Source organism: Neopsephotus bourkii, unplaced genomic scaffold, assembly GCF_033783945.1.
Source record: "Neopsephotus bourkii isolate Nb327-2 ecotype Australia unplaced genomic scaffold, CSIRO-AGI_Nbou_v1 NB_1376, whole genome shotgun sequence".
Classification (NCBI taxonomy): domain Eukaryota; kingdom Metazoa; phylum Chordata; class Aves; order Psittaciformes; family Psittacidae; genus Neopsephotus; species Neopsephotus bourkii.
In genome coordinates this window covers 1,629,810-1,654,902 of record NW_026901855.1, presented here as the reverse complement: position 1 = coordinate 1,654,902, position 25,093 = coordinate 1,629,810, and the positions used below count along the sequence as shown (strand labels likewise).

Here is a 25,093-nt window from a genome sequence, read left to right as displayed (position 1 = left end):
GAGACGGAAAAGGGGGTGGGAGCAGCGCGGGCACAGGTGGGAGAAGCCGGGAGGGGGCAGATTGAAGCGCTGTGACAGCAATGGTGGTGCAACACTGCCGCCGGGGTGGGGACGGAGCGGGAAATACTGCTTCCGAGAGAGGTGAGAGGGCGACGGGGACAGCAGCCTCCGGGCCTCACGGCCCTGCCTCAACCCCGTCTCTGGCCGCGGCTCCAAACTACGGAGTCGGCAGGGTCTGGAGTAGGTGCGCCTCAGGGGTGTCGTCGTCCTCCCGGCGCAGCCGAGTCCGGCTGCGTTGCGGTCTAGGGGGCCGCTGAGTGTCCGAGACCTCTCCCGCCAGACTCTGCCCTTCGCACTCCGCCCTCTGACGACAAGGACCGACAGCTGTCCTGCGCGTACAGCCACCGTCCCCCCTCTTCTTCTGCTACTGACGTTGCCCCGCTAGCCCCGACAGTACTCCTGTTCCTCCTTAAAGTTACGCGGAGGGATACTCACCTCCCCTTTGCCACCTGCAGCGTCCATGCGTACTCGGGCGGCAGCAGCCCTTCACAAAACTAGAACTCTGCTGGCTGCGCTCGTCGGGATCGGCCTGACCCGAGCGGTAGACGTGCCACCCCAAGAGGCGGGCAGCCGGAGCTCGCATTAACGCGGCGGGGGGCGGGGAGGGCCACAGGTGGATCAGGGACCGGCCGCGGCCTCCTCACTGTGCGCAGGCGGGAGGCGGCGGCGGCGGCGGCTGCTGCTGCCCGGCCGGACCTGCTCGGGAAGAGCGCGGCATGGCTTTGGGCTGAGTTCTCTGTGGCAAATTGATCGTACTGGGGCAACTGGCACACAAATGCAGGGAAAGATGCGAGAAACAGTAGCTGTAGTGCCACAGAGCAGCGGGGCCTTTTCATCTCGTTCACTAGGACTATTGATACCGTATTTATTTTGTTTTTACCCGTACTTAACTGCACTTTTTTTGTTTGTTTAGTTTTGTTTGTTTTTCCCCTCTCTAACATACACTAACAGAATATTCACAGTGCAAGAGTTGAGTGGCTTGCCTGGAAAGCTGGTACCACCTAAGAGAAAGTGATCGGTAGAAGGTAGAAGTGGCTTTTTTAGCTGTGTCAAACAATACAAGAACGATAGCAGTGAACTATCAGCATCAAAATCCAGTTCATAAGAACAAAGCAAAGATCTTCAGCTTTTGTCTCCTTGATTGCAAAATTTAGCCAGAATTTATAGAATTTGATACTGGAAATCAGGAACAAATTCATGTGGTAGTTAAACTCCAGTTACCAGTCAAACCAAAGTAAAAAAATTAAGTTTACCATATACCGCTTTAGGTGATAGACTTTCCTTTTTAGAGATGACAGTGCAACACTGTCTCCCTTTCCTCACATGCCTCTGACAAATGTTTCTTGTGCACTTATGTCCATTAAAGTCCGCCTTCACTGTCCGTATATTTTGATATTTAAGACATCCCCCTAGCACTCATAATCCCATTTTGTGTTGCATATATTTGCTTAGGTAAGTTTTTTATGCAGTTTTGAACTACGGGGATGTTTGGAATGAAGGCTTTGAAATTTTTACAGACAATGGAAGTATTCTGGTTATTTTACTCATCCTAACCTGAACTTCCTAAGTCCAAGCAAATCTAATGAGTACTGTCATGGGAACTAGAGGGAGCTGTGAGTTTCATTAAAACAAAACCAGAAGCAACAAAAAGCTGATATGTTGACCACCGAGGTATTTCCTGGCTGTTATGTGAAAAAAGCCAACACACTAAGGCCATCGGATTCTGCAGTACCAGTGACAGAGGCAGATGAATTACAGCTAACCTTAAATTTTCTTGTTCTTTCTCATTTAGCATACCCCCCAGAAGCAAGGGGACTGCAAAGGGTTTATTTAAAAGGCTCTTTCTTTTTCTTTTTCTTTTCTTTCCTTTTTTTTTTTTTTTTTAGGAGATTTGTTGCAGAACATAAGCAATAACTGGCTTAATGTTGCATTAATGTCAACACTATCACGTGAAGAATTCTTACCTTTTTGATAGCACTTGTTACGGCCAGAAATACAGATCTGATTGATTCCCTGATCTCAAGATCACTCAAGCACAGAAGTATCTGATACACCCAGCCTCCTGGTTTGTTCATATGTAAAAAAAAAAGAGGAGGAAAAAAAAAAAGGTTATACATGACAATTGTCAATGTCATTACAACTTCTTTTAATACTGCAAATTTATTTTTCTTACAGTTAAGAAACTTAATGCTTACCATTACTTGGGACATAGTTCTGGATGGCATCTGAGAAGGGCTTTTCAACATCAAGTGGAGAGTCAGCTACTGAACTGTCCATTTTTTCTTCAGAATTTTCTGAAGGAATCACTATTGCTTTTGAATATTGGTCACTGCCACCTTCACTGACTGCAGCTGCATTCATTTCATATTCCTTCTCTGGTGTTTCTTCTAGTAGCTTTCTTCTACTGCCTACTCCTGCAAATAGTTATGAAGGGAAATCATGCTTATTTTCAGAGGATTCAATTTAGACGCACATACTTTTATGAGATACTAACCTCTACCAAGATTTTCATTTTTTGCTTACATTTTCCTCAAAGGCAAGTATGAGAGTGCTACATGAGAGTAAAAAATATGCTAGAGATTTATGATTTAAGAAATACTTGTTCAAATAGTGGGCTCAACAGACTTTGGAGGATAAAGCTAAAGCTTAAAAGCAAAACTTGATCAAGAAAACATCTGCTTAGTTTTGATAATTAGCCCATAGATTCCCTGTTCAGGATTAGTAGGTCTCTTTCTTACATTTTCCCAAATACAACTGGGAAAACCTTTACAAAAAAACAAAAATTAAATATGCCATGTAGGGTTAAAGATTAACAACTTCTCTCAAGATAATAAACGTCACTGTGAAATACAAGAAACCACAGGCATGTTCATGGGGAAGTATAACTGAAGGCACCTTGCTGCCTCAGTTTTAGTGATTTGGAGTAAATTTCCTGAAGCCAATAAAATGCTGCTTCCAAAAAAATACCATTTACAAATTGATTCATTTGTTAACAAATTGATTAATTCTGTGCTTCACGACAATACTGGCCAAAGATACCACAAATAGTGCAATAGTCAAAAGACAAAAAGAGTAACTGGCTTTCAAACAGCGTTTGTCTGCTTTGCCTTTGTTAGATGTTTCCAGAGTCAGACTTGGTTCACTAACACATAGAGTTGTCTTGATGCCCGAATGATTATCTGCAGTTCTTGGTATTTCTCTATAGCTTAGTAATTTGCCTTCTGAATTTACAGATTCTTGAATACACAAGTATGGGTTTGGGGTTTTCCTTTACACTCTTTTAGTGGTTTCCATATTTTATTTTCCCTCTAGATAAGTTCCAATTTTCACTCTTATTTTAAAAATTTAATTTTGAAACTAAATGTAGAGAATCTTTGGAGACAGTTCATTACAGTAGCCTTTCATATTGGCATTTTCCTGACTTTCACTAGTCTTAGAAGCAATTTTTTTCAGCACTGGAATCTAAACAAGGGTACATATTGTCTCTGAGATGCTTCAGGTTGTACTACTGTTTCAACAGTGTCCTGATTTCTGCTAGGATAGAGTTATTTTTCTTAGCTGGTGCAGTGCTGTGTTTTGGCTTTAGTCTGAGAATAATACTGATAACACACTGATGTTTCAGTTGTTGCTAAGCAGTACTTAAAGTCAAGGACTTTTCAGTTTCCCATGGCCTGCCAGCGAGGAGGGGCACAACAAGCCGGGAGGGAGCATGACCCAAAGTAGCCGAAGGAATATTCAAAACCACAGAAAGTAGTGTTCAGTATAGAAACTGGGGAAAGGTGGCCAGGAGCCACCAATTGCTGCTCAGGGGTGGGCTGAGCGTGGGTCAGTAGGTGGTGAGCAACTGTACCATGCATCACTTGTGTTTATTGGAGTTTATTCCTTTCTCCCTGTTATCTCCCTTTTTATAATCATCATTATTTCAATTATTAAACTGTTTTTATCTCAACACACAGGATTTGTCTTTTCCTTATTCTTCTGCCCATCCCAGAGGGGCCTGGAAGGGAGCAAGCAAGCAGCTGTGTTAGCGTCTTAGTTACCAGCTGGGGTTAATAGTGATGCATTTGTGAAGCATCACTATTACTAAACTAATTTGACAAAACGTTTTGCTTTTTCATTACTGTGTTCATTATTTTGCACAGCTAGTGAGCAAAACAGATTCCTGAATTGCACCCGTATCTTCAGACGGCTCCTCCCTAGCTCTCTGACTTACTTATTCATTGCTCTTTTAGTATTTCCTTGTAATATGTTACCATAATGTTCAGTTTGAAGGGCTTCTTCACTAAAAAACACATCATCTTGCAAACTATACACTTGTTTCTCTTTGGCTGTTGAACTGTATGTCTGCAAAATGACTGAAAGAGAAGAAATGGCTCTGTTCTTCAGCTATGCCAGGCTTCTCATCTGTATTTTCTGTCTGAGGGATCACAATTCTGATAAGATAATCCCTGCTGATTATAATATATATATGTGTTACAATTAACAAATCTATTTCAGATATTTTTATACCAACCTGACTGTCCATATTCACTTTCTGACTCCTGATTTCTCTTTTTAGCTTCAGTGTCTTTCAGCAGTTGGCTTTCTGATACCGCATCTTGTTCTGAACCGTAAGGTTCAATTGGCTTCTCGTTGTCACCTGTTGGCATATCAAAAAATAATTCTGTGCTTTTGGTGTCATTAAGAGTATGCACACTTGCTGCTCTCTTCCCAGGATTTGGCATGTTTGAATCTATTATTTCTAGTGCATAATTCTCTTTATCATCTTCACCCATCACTGCTTTAACCATCTCCTTAGATTTTTTGTCCATGTATTGTTCTTTCTGGTCTGAAGTCTGCACTTCATTATTATTTGCTTCATCCTGTGTTTCTCTGCTTTGCTGCTCTTGCACAGCAGTTGCAACTTTCTCAGCATGGACAAAATTAAGAACATTACTTAAATCCAAATTAAACCAATTTGATCCAGATTCTTGGCTTTCACTCTTTTCTTCTGTCAGTAACTCTGCGACTGCTGTTTCCTGTTCATTATTGAAAAGTTCAGGCACGCCAGAAACATCATGGGTTTGTAGATCATTTTTTTCGGATGCCAGACCAACATCCACATTCTGTTCACCAAAATACAGGAAATCTGTCAGTCCACCTTGAAACCAAGCAGATACTGGGGATTCTTGTTCCTCCTTATCATTTGACTCCTGTAAATCATTTTCAGCAGTTACCATTATTTTCCTGCTTCGGTAGGTATTTTCTCCCAAGGGTTCTGTCATGGCTTTTAAGGGCTCTCCATTTTTATTTCCTGTGGTGAACCATCCTGCAATCCAGCTAGACTGAGTTGGAATGGGTTCTACTGGGAGACTGTTTTGCATTTCTGGCTTTTCAGTATCATCTCTTCTGTTCTCATTTTTCATAAACAACTCTTTGCTTGCAGACTCCTCCTGAGTGTGAGATTCCTTGGAATCATTTTCAGAAACTGATTCAACCTTTTCTTCCTTTTGCATAGATTCTCTTGTATACTTGAAGAGTTCATTTTCATGCAGCTTTGATTCTGCATCAGATGATGAATATTCTCTCTTGTGATCATGTAATGCACTATTTTCGTTTTCGTAAGTGTACTTATGTCCATGAAGACAAAGGAAATCAGTTTCCTGAAAGAACAATATCAACTTTTAAGGTGTCTTCATGTGTAATTTTCTACAGCTCCATGTAGCACAGCAATATCTTTATTCTTTTTCTTTCTGTATAGTTATACATGCATATAACTTTGCACAAAGGCCTGTAAGTAATTACATTATTCCTAGTAATGATTTATTAGATAAAAATTACTTTAAAGAACAGTAAACATGCAAATGGCACAATAATGAAAAAATATGTTTTGATTTATCTGAAATAAAATGTGCATTAACACTTTAATTTCTACCTGGATATTAGATTTTCAATTGCTGTGAATGACATTGGAAAATCTGGTGATGTTGGTTTACCTTAGTGAGCACTTCAACTTCTTCCACAGTAAAAACTTCCTCAACCTTCACAGCGTCTTTTGGGAAATATCCAAAATCTGTTCCTTTCTATAAAAAATATAAAAGGAATGAGAGCATTTGAGCTTCAGTTATAAGTATGGTAGGTGCTTGCATTCACGCTAGAAAAGTATGAATAGACACTAAGTTTATAGGGCTGCTTCCTGACCCCTTCATTATGTTTGGTCAAAAGACTGTTTTATTTTTCCTTCATTGAAGTGTTCCATTTGCCAGTTCAGACAGCAAAGGGAAGTATATTAACCCATACTATTATTTTCTGTATTAACGACCATGTGTTTGCCAGAACCAAACCAGTAGCCTTAGCACTGCTTCAAGTGAAGACAGTGTTACGAGCACAGATGGTCTCAGCTTCTACTTAAATTTGCTACAAATTTGCCATTGACTGAAGGGGGAGAAAAAATGTGCCTTGATAAGCAATGACCCATAATAAGCTACAAGAAAAGTAGGATATGAAATTTAGGTGTGAGGCCAGCTGCAGCTGAAGAGAAAATGGCAGTGAAGATGGCAACACCACAGAAAGTTCATGATAATGCACAGAAGAATAAAGTAAGAGTCAGTCTGACAAAAAAAAACAACAACCAGCCACTAGCTTTACATCAAACCATTGCACACAGCTTTTAAATAGAGTGATGCAACTTGGAAAGCAAAGAACAGTGAGGTACCTGCAAAGATACTCTTGAATGAGAAAAAGGAAGACAGAATTTCATTGTTACACAATAAATGTGACAGATCATTTATAAAGAAGAAAAAGTTTACCAGTATCTTCTAGGTTTGAAGGACTGACACAGATTTACTGGCAGTTGCATATGGATCAATGCATCTATTCCTTCTAAGCTATAGCATAACTACATGGCTGTTCTATGTTATACATTGTTTGTACATTGTCAGTTGTTCCAAATCATTAAATATGCATGATAACTTCTCTGGGAACTTTCCTTGGGCACTGAACTGTGAAGTCAGGTCCCAGTATTGGATTGCTGACTAAATGACTGAAAAACACTACTCACAGACGTGTAGGTAGGTATCTGACCTGATAGACATGAATGTTCTTAAGGGAACCAGATTAAATCATTATAGCCAAATGTTTAAAGGAAGGAGACAGAGCACTTGAATTCTTACCCTGACTTTGTTTCTCCTTGAGTGATCTTAGCTAAGATTTGATTTTCCCTTTCTAAAGATGACAACAGTGACCCATCTCCCAAATACTGTACTGCCTATAATATTAACTGGTGGTTAATATTACAGAAGAGATGGAAGATTCCTAGAAGCAAGCAGACCACAGTTGTTATGCTATTATTATACTAGCTAAATTATTAATGGGAAAAGTCTTTCAGATTGAAGTACTTACACTTCCTATCCACAAGTTTTCATTTTTCCTTGAAAGTTTGGAGTATACCATTATCTCTTCCCCTGTTTTGAAGTTAAGATACCGGCAGTCAGGCCCTAAGTAGTCTGTAGTGGCATGAACTCTGCTCATTGCCGCTGGAAAAGTATGTAGGAAGAATGAAACAAGTAAGCATAGCAGCCATTAAGTCAGATAGGTTACTGAAAAAGTCTAATATATATAAATACGTTAAAATGTTTGTTAATACATCAGTGTGCTTTGATATAATGGATCAAGCAAAAAGCAGCGCTATCCTGTCTTCTTTCAGTGAGAACACTTGTCCTATATGGAAATTTTCCCATCCTTATTCAGCAAAGCTTTCAAAGCCCAAATGCATGTGGAGAATTAGCACGTTCAAGTACTAAAGCCAGATCTAACCAGCTAAAAAATATTTCCCAGGCATGTTTATATATTTTAGAAATTCTAAGTTAAATCTAGTAAATATTTCAGGAATTTTGTCCTATATATTGAATACATTTATCTTATAAAGAAAATAAGTAAGTTTAAACACTATAAACCTTAAACGTGTTGTCAAAACAAAATTTCCAGTTCAGTTTGAATGACTTCAAATTCTCTTTGTCTTCACCCCTGCTTCCCCACAGAAACCACCACTACTCATGTACTCTGGTCAGGTTGGACCCCATTCCATATGGTGTTCTACAAAGACAGACTTCTCTGAGCATCCAGACTGAAGTCAGTGTGGCTGACGATAAGAGTCCATCAGCAGAGGAAATCTAAGGTCTCTTCCACTTCAAGATAAACTGTCCACATGGAAAAAGTAACAGTTAAGGCTGCCAGACCAATGGAAGTAGCTTAGAAACTGTTTCAACTACATATGATTATGACAAGCTTCACAATGGTAATGAACAGATAATATATGGGGCATTATTTACTGCTGCCCACTTGTGATTCAGTGGCTCCACCTTCCACAGAGCTGTCACTCCCCAGGAACTGCATAACTACTCACTGCTCTTAGTTCATATTGAAGAAGAAAAAAATAAGTAAAGAAGGTGTATTGTCGGGGTCTTTTGTAAAAACAGTCTGCTTGCAGTATAAAAACCTGGAGATTTGCAGAATGGGCTCTGAATGTACTCTGAACCCAAGGCATACAATTTTCTCTCTCAGCCTAGAGCCTACCTTTTATTGATTTTTTTTATTTTCATTTATTTTGTACCTGTAAAGAATGAGTTTAAAATACTTTAAAGGTGCTTTGTACAGACTGTTTTGAGGAAACCTAAGAAAAATTAGCTATTCAAGAGTATTTTCACTGAACCTTGATCTTTATGTACTTACACAACGCAATCCGGTAAGTATTTTTTTCTGGTTTTGTTTGCAAAGTTTAAGCCTATTGCTCATAAACTTACTATATTGATAACAAACATTTTCTGTGGTTACTAATTTTCAGTCTGTCTCATTGCTGATTTCAACATTATGGTTGGTAGTAACTGCCCATACACCGTAGACTCCTTTTAAAAACAACAACAAACTTTTTTACTTACTCTCACATTCCTGGTCACCACACTTCTTCCATTCCGAAAGTACGGTTGTACTTTGCAGACTTGCTGAAAATGAAATTGCTAAAAGCAAAATTCTCTGATCCAAGATCCTTGACATTTTAGATTAAATCTGGAATGCACTGAAACTGGAAACTGCATCAATGTGCAGATAGAAAGAACATTATTTTTCTTAGCCTAACAAAACATTGCAAAGAAATTTATAAACCTATTTTCCTTCTCTCATCTGTTTAAATAGCAGTACACTCTGCTAACCTGCTCGGCAAAGTCAGGTGTCCTGATCATACACACACATTTAATAATTAACTATGTTCCGATAGCTAGACTGATGTTTTGGATAGAGAAACTAGTTCTGGACACATCAAAATCTAGTGTATTAGACAGTTCAGCTTGTACTGAGCTTGTGAAAGACTGTTAGCAGAAACTCACCAAGAGCTTTATAATGATTTTTTCTGGATTATGAATGCATTTTTAGAACACATCTTTGATCTGATTTTAAGGTGGACTGTCGATTTCATGCTTATATTGATTTGCATGACTGCTAGTACAGCTACTGACAGTTTTCTAGCTTTTTTGTTTAACAAACTGTAGTTTGCATGAATTGATATATTTTAAATAGGTGGTCATCGGAAACTTTGAACAGAATATTTTTCCACATACTCTGTTGAAATTTTCTCATGCACTTGATGCAGAGTACAATCCCTTAGCATAGGGAATACTTTCTGAACTCCAAAGTCTTTTAAAGGCAGTTTTCAGTCTCTTAAGATAACTAGAAAATCCATATGCTGTCTCTACATCAAGTATCACAGAGCAATATACCAAAGCTAAGCAGATGGTATGTCCTGGTTTTTAAGGAAAACCCTCTGCTTCTTAGCAACCTATTATCCAATATGGATAAAACATTATAAATAATATTTTCTCAAATACAGGTTAGCTTTAAAATAGTGATTCTGCAGGGGCTTATACACTGGTGATGCTAGGTATGAAATTGTGCTATAAATGAAATCTTGCAGAGATGTTTGCATCACAAGTAAGCTGTACTTCAAAGACTTTGCATTTTTGTCCTGCACTTCCTTGGTGACCTAAACACAGTATCTCTAATTTGCATACAAAAGAGGCTTCAGCCTTTCCACTCTCCTCCATGTGGTAGCCACTTCTGTCTTCTCTCTTGATAGCACCTGAAGAATCTGCATTCCTTCCCAACCTGATAGTATTTGCAGTCATAAGCTTCCTGCCTCTCCTTCAGTCTCAAGTGTGACTCACACAGAATTTGCGCTGCTTTCTCTCTCTATGAACCTAAGCTGTATCTTACTTGCAGCATAGTTCCCCCTCCCTCCACAGAGTTGCTCCACAACTCAAACATGCCAGACTCTTCTGTTTAGTCTGATCTACTGAGCCACCAAACTGGTCATCTACTTGTGACTGGGAGAGGGCATAAAGTGTGCCAGGGTCATGTTAACCTGCAGACAAAACCATCATGGTAGATGACATTTTCTCCAGTTGCAATCTAACACTTTGGCCCCTTCCTTCACCACATGACCTGGTAGTCAGACAGGCCTATCCTATGACCTAGCACACCAGCTGCCTCTGCTGTTAGGTAATCCACCAGAGAACTGTCCTGGGCACCTGGGAAAATACACTAGAGATCAGCAAGCCCCACTCAAATTAGCTCCAATGCAGCCCCATCCCCAGCATCAACATTCTCTTCATCTTGTGTTGTTTAGGGAGTCAGTGATTTGGGACCTTTCCTGGGGTCTTCTAGGTTTATCTGTAGGAGGCGTAAGGGGAGAAATGGAATACCAAGCAGCTAAAACATGACAAACACAAAGAAATGGTGAGCAGAAAAGCAGGTGGTGAAGTTTTTTGGTGGTTTGTTTTTCATTCCCAAATCTCTACAGATTAGGACCGATTGATGAGAAGATACAAGAAACATATACTGGGGGGGGGGAAGGACAACACTTTTATCCCACCAAGATTAACAATGGCTTGGAAGAGTCTTTTATAATGTTGCAAACCAACCATGGAACATGGGATGAAACCCAATAATGGGCCTAGTTTGTGTGGGAGAGCAATCAGACCCACACCTTGGGATCTGCATACTGCATTTGTCAAAAAAGCTCTGAAAATGGCTCTGACTTCAGTTTCATGTTGATACCCGAACTAATTTTCAAGGTTTTATATGGAGATAAAATGTTGCTGCCCACCTTGGCTATTCAGTTTAGTCTACATCTACTATTTTCAAGTAGCTTAGTCTCAAGTCACTCTAGGCTTGAAGCTATTAAAAGGCTAGTGAGCACTGCTCTGATCCTTGTTCTGTATTATTTGTTCCACTAGTAACCTCAGTAGGAAATCATTTATATAAAATGCTGTTTTCTTCTGGGTGTATACTCTATAATTGCAGGTGTTATACACACAGAACTTCTAATCACCTTTGAACTACAGTCAAAGATAAAGATTCAGGGAATTTATCATAGCTGGATTCCAAAGGACAAAGTTTAAAGCTTTACAGCAGATAGAGATTTCAGTGAACTGCAGAAATGAAGCAACAAATATAAGTACTATTACACACATGAAGACAAACAATACTAATGAAAAAGGTCTATTTCCAGCAGCTTTCATTAGGATGAAACTATTAACTTTTTATTTGCTATGACATCTTGTTAGCTAGCAAGCTAGAAATGCAGAGATCCCTTATATTAAAATTCACAGAAGGATCAACTCAGGGTTAACAGTATAACTTAGATAAACTGAGTAGTGTGGCACTCTGAATCGCTCTTTTAAGACATTGCTTTGTAGAAGCAGAAGAGATATTGCATTTCCTAGACTATTCAGTATCTGCATTAACAATAAGGATCCAAAAGCAAATAATAAATTGGTAAAAATTCTCCTAAGTACATTAAAGTCAACATCTATTTCACAATAACAGTACATACAGCTTTGGTTATATTCTTATGATAGCACCAACGAGCTCCAGACAGAATGTAGGGTTTCACTGTGTCGAATATTGCACTAACCCATGTAAGAATATGGTCCATGGCAAAAGCACTTCAAAAATATGCAGTATTCATCATTCAGATTTAAACCAACTTCTTCAGCCAGGATGACAAATAGAAAAAGCCATATTGTTCCTTTGTTACAAAACCAGTTACAGGCATGAAAACTCACAGTGCATTTCTAACGAATCATGGAATTCATGACTTGTATTACTTCGAATCTTGGTAATACATTTCCAAGCTTTGAATGCCTCATGTTTTGCCATGTAATAGAACACTGTCACCTAATAATAACCGCCTGAACAGGGTTTGTGGTAACACACAGGTTTGCTACAAAACTGGGATGGGGGAGAGGGAAGAAATCTCAAAGAGCAAAATTTTATCCTCCAAAACACAGATCTCTGTGTATTACACCCCACTGCCACAGCATGTGATCCCATAATATGTAGTCTCAGAGAAACACTTCCTCGAGCAGGAAAACTCATTTTAAAGATCTCAGGCACCGATAAAATGAATAGGTTTGCCTGTTGTGCCACAGTAATGGCTGCAAAATCAGCAGCTGAACCTGCATCTCAAAATTACAACTGAGACCTAACCACAAACCAGTACTGTCGGTATAAACAAAAGATGTTCTAGAAATCTTTTTGCAAATATACTGGGTTTAGGAAATTAATTTTCCTGTAGGGGGGTGTTTAATTCACCAATATGGACTTTACACACAAAAAATATGTTCTGATTTTCTTCTTTAAATACACACAATGAAGCTGTTCTAAGCACAGATACCACCTTACATAACGGAGCAGGAATTTGAAGAGATGTACCCTTATAGCAAGGTGGTGTTTCAGCTTGTAACAGTTTAACCATGGCAGTTTCTTCTAACAAACTTTAAACTACCAGCCTTGTACTCAGCAACAAAGCCCCTGTATCTTCACCTTGACAAAAACACATGCCTGCCTGCAATATACCCAAAACAACATAACCAACCCAATCCCAACTTCCGTTACCAGGAACCACCACATTATTTTTTATGAACCCTGTTAATTTGCACCTCTGAAACAGTGGTTTCTGACCAGCAATCTGCATGGCTGCAGTATCAGCCATTAAAACCTGTACAGTACATGTACCACAGCAGTGAATCACCCAACTAAGCTCAACATAAGAAACCTTAAAAACACCCAAAGTTAGGGTGGAGAGTGAGGCTTCCAAAGGCAGTGTGAAATGTGTAGTTGAAACATGTAAGCCAGTAACATTTACTCAGCTACTTAGCATAAAAGTTTATTCCCTGTGGTAAACTGCTGTTTTATGTCCTCAATAAGGCATTTGAATTTGTGGTTGTCTTTCAAAGAAGGTGGCACATTAAATCATATTCCTTTGAAAAAATATGGTTGGAGACTGAACAAGAATTAAAAATGATTCTCAGTTGTAGAGAAACAGAGGCAGATAGAATACTCATGTGACAAATGACTGAAGGATCAGAATAAGGTATTAAACTTCTTGAGGAAATCCTGCGGAACCATCTCATTGCTTCTATTTGTGCTGAAAGAACACACCACTTCATCCCTTGCTAGACACATTTGTTGAAGCCAGGAAGTTCAGCACTTTATAGGACAAAAGACTGCCGCTACTCTGAGTTCAGAAGAAAAACCCAAAAACTGACACTGTCCAAAAGCAGACCTTTCCAAGCCTGCTCTATGTCCCAGAAAAATGGGACATACATGTCATTTCTTACACTAAAAGAAGCTTAAATCTCATTTCCATTCCAAAAATCTCTCTTGGACTACCTGGTCTGCAATATGAGAATTCTTCCTGCTAAGACAACATGGATTATAGCAGTGTTTCATATTCAGTTACTAGGCATTAACTGAAGCCTATGAGAACACTTGAATATGGAGCTTCTAAGGTACAGCCACCTGTAATTATGATTCACACTTTAAATGTAGAAAGACTAAGGAAATACACCTGTGCTATAGAAAACATCACAGGCATTGAGAGTAGTCTACAAAGCCACATTTATTTGCACATGTACAGAACAGCAACATGTTATTGTTTTCCATACAAAATTATATAAAAACAGTATTCACCTTCATGGATAACACCATACCACTTCCAGTTGTATTAAGCACATTCAGAAATCATTCTTGCACACACATAACATTAGTATTAGGTAGTCCCAGGTAACTTCAACACTGCAATGTAATTATTTCTAGTGGTATGAAGAGATCAATATTAGTCTGTAGCTAAAATAAAGAGAATCCTGGTTGAGAAGCAAGCTGAAGTCTTTCGTCCACTGGCCATCAAAGCAAGGAACATCATTAAACAGATTAACTGTCTCCAGAACATAGATGTACATACTATCAAAGCACCTGCAGATGGCAAATAAGAATGGTATTCCAGACTGACTTGAGCTATCTTGGCAGTGTTAACATTCTCATCTAATCACTGCTTGCCTATGGATAGGAAAAAGTTTTATAAAACTGGAAGACAGAATTGAGCAAGAGCTTGTGATTACAGAACAAAAAAGTATAGATTCAAATCAATTATTTTCCCTTCCTACCCAGCACTGGAGAGATTGCTCCCTTTACTGGGTCTTAAGATGCCCAGTCTCACAACGAACAGAAAGGAAAAGCAAAAATTTACATTTCCTGCAATATTGCCTCCCTACGTATGATCTAAAGGGGGATTTAATTGTCAACAGGACATCTTGATTTATTTAAAATGCACATTTATTTCTACAAAAAAAAAAAAGAAGTGTATGATACAGAAGCAATCGCACCTACTTAAAGATTTGCCTATTAAAATATACAGAGAATCTTAATGAGTACAGGATATTTAAAAAAAGATGCAAAGGAGTGTTAATCCTTTATTTTTACATTTTCAGGAACTTCACAATGTTTTGGTAAGTAACCTTTTACAAAATTATGTAAAAAGTACAAGAATGCCTGATAAACAGTCTGCATTTGTTTTCCAAAAGATTTTTTACAGCATGCAATTCTTAAGGCAGCCTTCTCCTCCTCCTTACAAGGAATCCTTTCACTCACATAATCTTCCGCTGCAAAGATTACACTAAGGAAGCTTGGTCTCTTCTGTTAACGCCTTTTGTCTTTCCTGTCTGATTTACGATCTCTTTCACTGCGTGAAGTTCTCTTCCCTGACCGACTACTTTCTGATATGGATCTCTTTCTGTCAGATCTTGAACTTTTATCCTTTGAGCTTTTGGTATCTCTGCTCCCACCTTTTGAGGACTTGTGACTTCTATCTACTCCTGAAGCATCCCTCCGCTTCCTGTCTGTGCTCCTTCTGCGTTTTCTATCTCTGTTATGCCCTCTTCCTCGGCTACGACTTCTACTTCCACTACTGGTAGAGCTACTGCTGCTACTGTCCCTGCTAGTACTTCCACTTGTAGTGCTGCTGCTGGTGGAACTACTCCGGCTGCTAGTGCTGCCAGTGCTGGTACTACTTCCACTACTAGTACTGCTTGAAGTACTACTACTGCTACTGCTGCTGCTACTATGGCTATGAGTCTTACCAGTTTTGTTCCCTGCCCTACCCCTGCTTCTACTCCTAGTCTTACTCTTAATTTCTGCACTGGGTGTCTGATTCTGCTCTGTCTGTGCCTCAACTACCTTTACAGACACCACAGCATTTTCATCCTTGTCTGCCTGGGGCTCTGTATCCTGAGTGGACTGAGACAACTGAGGTGACTGTGACAGTGGCACAGACTGTGGCTGAGACAGAGGCTCAGCCACAGGTTCTGGCTGACCTTCAGGTGCCTTCTCTTGTTTTTCTTCAGGTTCAGTTTCTGGTTTGGTACCTTTCTCCATCTTGGGAGAAGGCACGTTACACCCTTTTTCTGGCTGAGCATCACACTCTGTTTCTGGTTCCACTTCCTTGCCATTTTCATTTTCTACAGGTTCTATACCACCTGCATCATTCATTTCAGCCACATCCTGCTCATTATCCACTGGCTGAATGTTTTCACTTTCCTCTTTTACAACTGTGACCTCTTCGTGCTGACCATCCTGTTGTTTGTCATTCTCCCTCATCTCAGTAGCCTCTTCTACCTTAATCTCCATTTCATGTTTCTGTTCATCCTCTTCCTGTTCTTTCTCTGCATCGCTATGCCCTGAACCTGTTTTTCCCTTCTCCTCCCCTACCTCTTCCATTTCTACATCATTGTGCTGATTACCTGTCTCCAACTCTTCCACCTGCTGAGGCATCTTACCCTCCTCCTGCTCCTTGTTCTGTTCTTGCTTCTTTTCTTCATTCTGCACCTCGTGCTGTTCTTTTTCCTTCACAGACTGTCTTCTGGGCCTGGCTTCCATTTTGTTAATCTGCTCCGCAAATTCATTTCGCCTGCTTTCAAAGAGTGCTGGGGAACAAATGCATAAATAGGAGCTTCAGATAATGTACAGACACTGAAGCCTATGTTCCCCTTAACTATAAGCTAATAAGTTATCAAATTGTTTTCACTTGTAAGTACCGCATCTTTACTCATTCTGAATTAGCAAGCCATTCATGCATAATGAAAAAGATTGCTAGTTACCTTAAGAAAACAAAGCAAAGGGAATAGTGATAGTCAGCTCAGCTGAGCATCAGAACAGTAAAGCCCTAAATCTAAGCTAACAAAAAGAGTTTTTGACTTCACTTACATCAATCCAGCCAAAAGTATACCAAAGAATAACTTAATTTCCTGGTATTTATTTATTAACAAGGTTATACTTCCTAAGGTAAACAAAAGATAGTAAGAATCAGCAAAAAGCTCGTTAGGTATTAAGAAAGCTTAAATGATGTAAATACTCAGATGAGTGAGCTAGCTTCTCTTATACCCCAACCCCACATGATGAAGCAGCTCCTTAACAAAAAAAATAAAATTAAAAAACCCCCACCCGAACCAAACCACCAAATACATTCTCAGTTTGATAAAAAGGAACAGTCAGACTACCATCAACCGGAGTATTTTAAATTGTTTTCCAAAAGAAAAATATAGTCATCCTGTGAAACAGAAATGAAGACACATTAAGGCAAAAAAAAAGTTTTTATAAAGCTTAGTGCTGTGCTTAAGAAAATACTTCTCATATCCTTAGTAAAATCCTGCATTTTCTCAGGTCTTCAATCCATAGAATCTGCTTTTTCAAAAGCTAAGTTGCTGCACTGGTATACATCTGTGTACTAAAGCTAATTAATAGAAAGGACGGTTTTAAACATATCTCTGTGATCACGCATATACCCCTTTTGACTTCTCTTAAAAGAATCAAAGCACATCCGACATAAATAAATCACTGAGTCATGTTCACTTATGATGAACACCTATGCAAGAACAGTTTGTCCTGAAATCTGTGTATTTCAGCACAAGCTTAAAAGAAATTTTTACAGCAAACAAGGCAAGAACAAGGGCCTTTGTATCACAAAGGCCACTTACCATTCATCTTTTTCTGTGACTCTTCCATCAGCTTCTGTGTAGCAGGACACATTCTGCCAGGTATGTAGAATAAGTGGGGTTTTGTCTTTGTTCTTATGTACTTAATTATTTTGGCATTATGTTCATTCCATTCTTCTTGCTGAGAAATAAAAGAAAATAACCCTAAGATACACAAAAACAGTTTAAACAGGAGAAAAATCAAGTGGAAAGCTAAAACTCACCAACTGGGCAAGCTCAACTTTTTGCTCCAGTAACCGCAGCTCTGTCTGTTTAGCACGTCTTTCTTCAAACAGTTCTCGCCTTTCATTTTCAACTTGCTTTCTTTCTTCCTCTGCCTGCACTTCAAGTTTTTGTTCAATTTCTTGGCGTCTCTTTTGCTAAGATAGACAAAGAAATATCTTAAATATTTTTTCTACATCAAGAAAGCATTCTAATTTGGGCCACTTAAAATTTTTATTTACACCATTAAAGGCATTCCTAAAGACCCACTAAGAAGCATCTCCTAAACTACAAATAACAGAAGAAAATAGTGTCAGTGCCTGCTGGCACCTCATTTTTTGTGGGTTAACTATAAAATTACAGGGTCCTATTTCTGTCTGCTTTTTTATCATTCAGTTTGGATTTGAATTTTCAGTACAAGCTTCAATATGTTTTTTCCCCTCAATAGCAAAAAAGAGAGAAATAGATTTCATGTATTCCACTTGGAGGGGAAAAAGTCAACTTGCCCAGACACAAATGAAGGACTGCAGATTGGTGTTTGTGACCAACAAAACAAATTACATTGCAAATACTTTCAGTATATTAATTGCTAATTAGATATAACACTATAATCCAGGAATGCCCTGTTTGTATGTCCTACACAGCCACATGCTCAGACTGTACAACAGTTGTCTAATAAAGAACACATTTTAGTGCCTGTTGTAACACTTCTCAGGCCTCTACTTTGATTTATAGCAGCTTTTTATCTGTGAAGAGAACAATGTCTACACAAACTCTCAGAAAAATTTTGCAAAAAGCAGTAACTCCTCAAAATCTCTTTATGCAAATACATACTACTATAAATTAGATAAGGACTCGGTTTCTAGACCATCCTCATCAGTATTTTCTTGTTCTAAAGGCAAGCTGGCAACAGAGAACTCTGGTCGTTTCTCATGTGCTACATCACAAGATAGATAAAACAGAAGGATATCAAAATACCACATCTGAAAGTAATCAATACCAGCACTGCAGGCCAGATATACTAATACTACACAGAAGAGGTTTTAAGGACTTTTTATCTGCTTCCACCAGACTGCTGAAAGTAGAACTTCCAAACACCGTTTTTAATCTAAAGGTTTGTATCAACTGAATAACCCATTTAGGGCAAGAGTAAACAAATACTGTACCCTTCACAATTGAAAAGGACACACTAGGAATAAAGTTACCGCCATGCTATACGAAGTTCTTCGAAATTGCCACTACACTAAGCAAAGCCTTCACTTCAGTACAATTACATGTCCGTTCATTAGAAGCAGGTATTCTTGTTATCCATACTGGGTGGGGGAAGCCATCTGTAGCCAAACAGATAGCATGATACAACCATATATGTCTGTATACCTCATTGGTTATAATTTACACATCTGGAACACATCAGGGTGGGCACTGCTTCAGCAACACTGAATCACCACCACTTACAGAAGTAGCCTGTGGCCTATTAAATAGTTAACCTGATTAAATTCCATTTACTTTGAAACAATCCCCAAGTAAAACAAGAAGAAAAAGATAATCCACTTCGTGCTTTCAATATGTACAAGAGTTAAAACAATCAGCAAAACCTTGCTTTTTCACTTCTGCAATGGTCAGAAAAAATGCTGTGAAGTCATGAAATTGTTAGTGTCCCTTTCCTGCCTCCCACCCCAATTCCACTAAACCAAACCAAACCCTACATGCACTTTTACCAATTTGTTGCACCTGCAGCCTGAGGAATTTTCATTCCTATATGAATCAGCTTAACCACGCGATTTTGCTTTATTATTTACAATCTCATAAAACTAAAAATAAATACCCTTTCAGTAGCAACTGTGGACTCCTGTTTAAATTTTTGAAGAGTGCCCATCAACAAGCCAAATATACGTCGATTCCTGAAAAATATAAAATAAAAAATAAAAAAGAAGATTGAGATTGAGTCCAAGTCCCAAGACTTTTATTTCCATACAAATCAGAGAAACTTCCTACCTCAGAGACATTTATTTTTAAAGGCTCAGTATTACTCTATGCCAGCAGCAACAGAACACATATTGACTGTGCCAACAGTCAAGGATATAATTTACAGTGACATATCATATTCTGCTTAAGAGCAAGACACAGCTCTTATCTGTAACACAGCACAGACAGCACTGGAAAAATTTTAAGCTTGCACATTTTACATCTGGGAATAATGACACTAAGGAAATGTAAAAAAAAATTAAGAAATGCAAAAGCAAAGAGTACTGAAGCACAGCTTGAGTAAACACAGCGTGAGCCATCAATAAGGCAGCGAACTGGAAGGTCACTGGGCTTTCTGAAAAAACATATTCCCCCACCTCGCTCAGAGGATTAAAGAGAAATGGAGCCAAAGGGGAGTTAAAGTTTATCTGTCACAGTCTGCTAACAGTATCTTCTACAGGACACTGCACTGTGGGATGAAACCAGAACTGCTCTCATCCAGTTCTTCAAGGAATTCCCTTCTTCTGAACAAGAACTAATTGCTTGAATTTCATCTTGTCTTTCTTTACTGCAAGAGGCAGACTCTTATTTGCCTTGTAATTTTACTCATTTAAGAAAGGAAATGCTACTCTCTTTACTACTCTACTACAGTGGCACAAGCCTGACATGGAAAGGTAAAGGTACTTGTATATTAAACAGCAGAAATAGAAACAAATGAAGAATTGAGACCCAGAGATTACTTTAGTCAAAGGGTATCTCTATATGAGTGACATCCCAGAAGACACTGAGCAAAATCAAGAGTCCAATGGATGCTGTCCTCTTAAAGAACATCTTTATACCACAAGTCATACAGAGACCAACACTGGTTTTCTCATCTCCGAAGAGACTACTGAAGGGCAAAACAGTACAACTACAATTGTGAGGGAACAAACTTTTAGCGCCTGAATCTCTAGGAAGTCAACTAAGAATTCTGAAATTCCTTCTGTAAGGAAAGTTGGGAACTGGTGATGGAAGTAACAGCAGTCTGCTAGCGATGTTGCAACTATGAACAGAGCAAGCAAACTGAGTTTTCTGTGCTGACCTGTGGGCATGATCAGAGAAGCTAGTAAGTTCCTTATTCCAGTTCTTATCCTTCTACTTATTTGAGGTATGGGTTATTATTGCACCAGCAGAGTTGCAAACTGAAGCAGAATCTAAGAGGTTGGACAGTTGCAAATTTGCTTTTCCAACACCTCTTCCCAAGAGAGCTGCACTTCAGCAAGAATTTTCAGGAGCTACCCTGACACAAATAAAATATGGGGGAGAGAGGGAGAAAGACATATGTAGGAACAATCTAAAAAGTAGGCAAAAGGACAATTAGACTTTAATAGGAAAAAAATGGTGAAACTTGGAACTACTGCTTTAAAAAGCCAATAAACCACAAGGCAACAAAACAAAAAACAAACAAAAGAAAAGCCTCCTTCAACCAACAAAATAAATGACATACCAAGACAGTTGTAACAATCCAAAATGTTAAATAACCACTGAAGCTATACCTATTTCTGTCTTACTCAAGGATGATCACTGGCAACAGCACTAGCAAACCTATTCCTGTAGGTGGCCTAAGAAGCAGAACTCCTGTCAGTTACGTGAACAATGTGTTGCTACTGCTCTGAAGTATTTTGAGAGAGTATTTAAAAAAAAAATAAATTAAAATCAATTTTATACCACTATGATACATCTTCAGCATCATCTCTGATACATAGCAGCATATGCACAATACTTTTAAAATGTAAAACTACTTCCTATGCTAGCACAGAGAAGTACCATGTTGGTGCTTAAGAGATTTCTGCATACCTTTGTTTTCCCTTCTCATCCATATTTTGATCTTGTATAAGGTCTCGACGTGTTCGCTCTTTGGAGGTAGCAACAACAGAAGATGGCAACGCTGGCTAGAACACAGAAAAATAAATGACTTCACTACTGCTTCAGAAAAGGACGCTGCTTCCTGCGCAGCTCCATTTACCATGTATTACCTTTTTAATATCGTCATCCTCTGCGTCGCTTTCTTGGCGTGATTCTCTTCTTGTCCGACGTTCTCCACCCAGCCTAAGAAAAATCATTAGCGGTCACTAGAGAACATATATTTAGGACAGCATCTGTTCTCACATGAGAAAAATACAAGTCAGCATATCTAGACAGGAGAATCAACACTTCCAGGAAAATTCTCCCGACTGTTCCCATGACCAGTAAGTAGCATTTTACAAACAGAATCTCTGTTGGCAAAAAATCAGTGAGATAACACAGTTTGTGTTTTAACACAACTTGCACAATAAAGGAAGGCAGAAGAGCCCATATCACTACCATGCTTGACTTTTTAAGATATCTTTGGAAATTATTTCTTGTTTTTGATGTTTTTACTTTTCTAAATCTCTAAAATGGCTACTGGTATAAGGAGATCATGAGACAAATTTAAATGTATCAAGATATAATGGTTGGTATGATTTTTCAAATGGAAATAATATTTATGTTACGCAGCCAAATACGTACAGAACGGGGGCAAAGCACTTACAACATGAGAATTTGGATGAACTGAGGCTTTAATAAAGAACTAGACAGTGTATTAAATAAAAGTTACTTTCAGCTTTCATGCTCAGCTGTGTGGCACAGCACTTTATGCTACTGGTAGAGCTGTTTACAGTATTCATTTTGCATTAACTCAAAAATTCAAAAGCTCTGAATTTTTCAAAAGCTTGCTTTAGTCAAGAACTACCACTGCACTGAAGTGCCCATAGAATGAAGCTCACTGTAATCAGTCACATCTGATCTGCATCCAGATGTGAAAGCTCAAAATCTGAGTCTATGGTCACACTGTACACATTCAATTTATTGAATGGCAGATCTCAGTCATAATTCAATTTGTGCCCACTGTAAAACAAATCTGAAGCACAATATCAGATAGCAAACTGTACACAAAGTAAAAAAGAAAATTCCAAGAATCTTTGTATTGCTGTATCTTTTTGTTATTGCTATAATGTTCACATTGCTATAAAGTATGAAAAAAGATTTCATCACAATTACCATAATCCAGATTTATTTCCAGTAACTCTTGAATATGTAATCTCTAGAGAAGACAGTGAAAGTCATCACTTATTAACAGTTACTGAATCTAAGTATTTTAAGTCTACTACTATAAATTCTCATCCTGATAAAGCAAGTTCTCTGTATCAGTTTCACACCCACCTACTGGTTGCCCCTTCAAGATCCCTCTGTTTGGCTGGGGGTCCTCCTCCACTATCCGAGAATCCACGCCTAAATAGAAAATACTTGTGATCTCAGAACAAGTTTGGCTAACTTCAGGCCCACCTTAAGCCTGCATAATCAAACTGTATTTTGGCTTTATGGTTGTGATATAACAATAAATACTCAGCTGTATCATCATTCACTGTTACTACTGCAATAAAGAGTTTAAACATATTGCTTGGGGACCAACTAATTTAAATTTGAATTTCTGCACTCACTTAATCGAGTAGCTACATGAGAACAAGGAGCTCCATGATGTTCAAGTGTTCATATTTGCAATAATTTAAGATGTAATGAGCCTTAACCAGCAGTTTAATATTGAAATTCAACAAAAATATCCACTACATACTCCATTAAGAAAGAACTACTGAACAAAAGCTGTCCTTTCCATTCTACTTGGGAGAAAGGAGGAAAAACATAAAAAGGAAATAAAATAATATTCCCCCCCCAACCACTACTGGGTTTACCTACAAGTGTTTTAAAACTCCTGTCAACTTCAACTCTTACTATTCTCCCTGGAACAGTTACCAGTTTCTTAATTATTAAGAGACTAATTTTGAACGATTTTAAAGAGACAAGGTCCCAGAAACCACATAACATCTCCCTTAACGTTTCCCATTATATGGGAAACTCCCTTAATGTTTCCCATTATATTTCAGGCTAACTGCTGAAGCATTAGGGAAAACCGTTAGTTAAAATTTGCTATAATTCAGAATAAGAAGGTACTTTACATTACAAGTGGTGACATATAACGCCAAATACCCCGCTGGCCCGCTTTGGTGCCTGCTCACTGAAACAGCAGCACACTAAGCAACGCGGTAAGAGGAGAAACACAGAACAACCCAGTGCAAGGACAGCAAAGCAACGCCAGGGCAAAGGGTGGCACAAACCCCACTGCATGTTTGTGGGGGTCCTTACCTTAGCAATAAGCTCCCACGCCCCCTACCTCCACCAGGGCCTGTGATGGCTAACAGTCTGTTTTGAGGGGGCCTGCAAGAGACAGCGGGCGCTGTTAGCGGTACCTGCCGGTCCCCCCTCCCACGCCGCGCCGCAGGGCGCCTCTTCGGGGCGCTGCAGCTCGCCCAGCCAGAACTGCCCGCGGCCATCACCGCCTCCCCCCCTTCCACCCCGCTTATGTCCCCGCCACTACAGCGCGCACCGCCAGCCAAGCCAGCCCCCCCGCGTGCTGCGCCCGAGAAGGAGGGATGGCCTGGAGCAGGGCGCGGGGGTCTGGCGGAGTGTGCGGGCAGCTCCTCGTCACACACCCCCCGCACGCCTCCCTCCATCTCCGGGACACCAGCACGGCGCCCCACGGCTCCCCTCGCCTCAGCCCCTGTCCCGGCCTAGCCTAGCTTAGCCTGGCCGCATCTCGTCCCCCGCCTCACCTCACATCATTGGGGTCCCTGCCCGTGAGCTTGCGGATGTTCTCATCGACGTGCCTGAGGCTCTCCTTGGCCTTCTCCAGCTGCTCCTGAAGCGCGCGCACCGCTACCGCCATACCGCCTGCCGCGCGGCCTACACGGGGCCGAGCGCAAGGCACCGCTGGGTAGCAAGAGGATAGGCTCCGCCCATGCGCAGCCCGCCTGGCAGCCCACCACTCCGGCAGCCGCGGGCTAGGACGCCGCAGCCAATAGCCGCTCAGCAGCCGTCCTCCGACCGCCAATAATCGGACACCAGAGGAAAGGGCAGGTCCCGTGGAAAACGCTCATCGATGGCGTTCACCAATCACAGGGTCCAGACGCAGACTGGCACCCCTGCCCACCAACTAGCGAAAACCTTTGCCTGCCAGCTCCACAAATCGGCACAGGAGCCGCCGGAGTGACGTCGCTCAGAGCTAATGAGCATTCATTTTCGTCATTAGCCTATAGCCCAATCAGAAAGCCACTTAAAGGACGCTTATCCTCACCCACCTGGGACACATCCTACTTTTCCACCCCCTATGGGGCCGAGGAGCTAGCACGTGGGCGGATTAGATAGGGGCCAATCACCGCCCCGCTACAGTCGCCGCCGTGCCAGGGGAGCCAATAGGCGGCGGCGTTACGCAAGGCTGGCGGGCTGGCCAGTGTCGTGCGGCCGCGGGAGCAGCGACTTGGGCGCTGCCTCCCAGCCTGTCTCCCGTGGCTGCGCGGTGTGGGCCTCGCCAGCCGGCTCTCCGTTCAGCGGCTGTAGGACCCGCGTTATCCCCGGTGTCTCGCTGCGCTTCTCCCGTGCAGGCGGCCGGTGCC

At 40.2% G+C, this 25,093-nt stretch overlaps 2 protein-coding genes and 1 long non-coding RNA gene across 6 annotated transcripts in view; 1 reads left to right on the top strand and 2 right to left on the bottom strand.

Moving 5' to 3' along the window:
* The window catches only part of MIA2 (MIA SH3 domain ER export factor 2), a 38,938-nt gene extending 29,554 nt beyond the window's left edge, over window positions 1–9,384 (bottom strand). Inside the window, exons 1-6 of one of the 3 annotated variants that reach the window (XM_061367348.1) lie at window positions 8,976–9,384; window positions 7,441–7,574; window positions 6,036–6,122; window positions 4,574–5,702; window positions 2,256–2,474; window positions 2,025–2,122 (exon numbers count right to left, since the gene is read on the bottom strand). In XM_061367348.1, coding sequence (XP_061223332.1) covers window positions 2,025–2,122; window positions 2,256–2,474; window positions 4,574–5,702; window positions 6,036–6,122; window positions 7,441–7,574; window positions 8,976–9,090 — 1,782 coding nt within the window. In that variant the 5' untranslated portion in view covers window positions 9,091–9,384. Of the gene's footprint in view, window positions 1–495; window positions 732–2,024; window positions 2,123–2,255; window positions 2,475–4,573; window positions 5,703–6,035; window positions 6,123–7,440; window positions 7,575–8,975 lie in introns of those variants that run through there. The other 2 variants (XM_061367347.1, XM_061367350.1) reach the window with 2 other exon arrangements.
* LOC133219816 (uncharacterized) lies at window positions 108–18,644 on the top strand. Of its 2 annotated transcripts, none has more exons than XR_009727539.1 (3): window positions 108–141; window positions 8,079–8,782; window positions 18,520–18,644. It is a non-coding gene; the product is annotated as an uncharacterized LOC133219816 (long non-coding RNA). The 2 variants fall into 2 exon arrangements; XR_009727540.1 differs by lacking the exon at window positions 18,520–18,644 and adding an exon at window positions 11,392–12,021.
* Window positions 14,689–24,476, bottom strand: PNN (pinin, desmosome associated protein). The gene is made up of 9 exons (XM_061367351.1): window positions 24,254–24,476; window positions 23,787–23,858; window positions 22,809–22,877; window positions 21,602–21,674; window positions 21,423–21,517; window positions 19,447–19,522; window positions 17,624–17,779; window positions 17,403–17,541; window positions 14,689–16,352 (listed from the first exon to the last, which is right to left on the bottom strand). Exons 1-9 carry the CDS (start codon window positions 24,364–24,366, stop codon window positions 15,070–15,072), a joined length of 2,076 nt encoding a protein of 691 aa, XP_061223335.1. The 5' UTR covers window positions 24,367–24,476; the 3' UTR covers window positions 14,689–15,069.
* Between the last annotated feature and the right edge of the window lie 617 nt (window positions 24,477–25,093).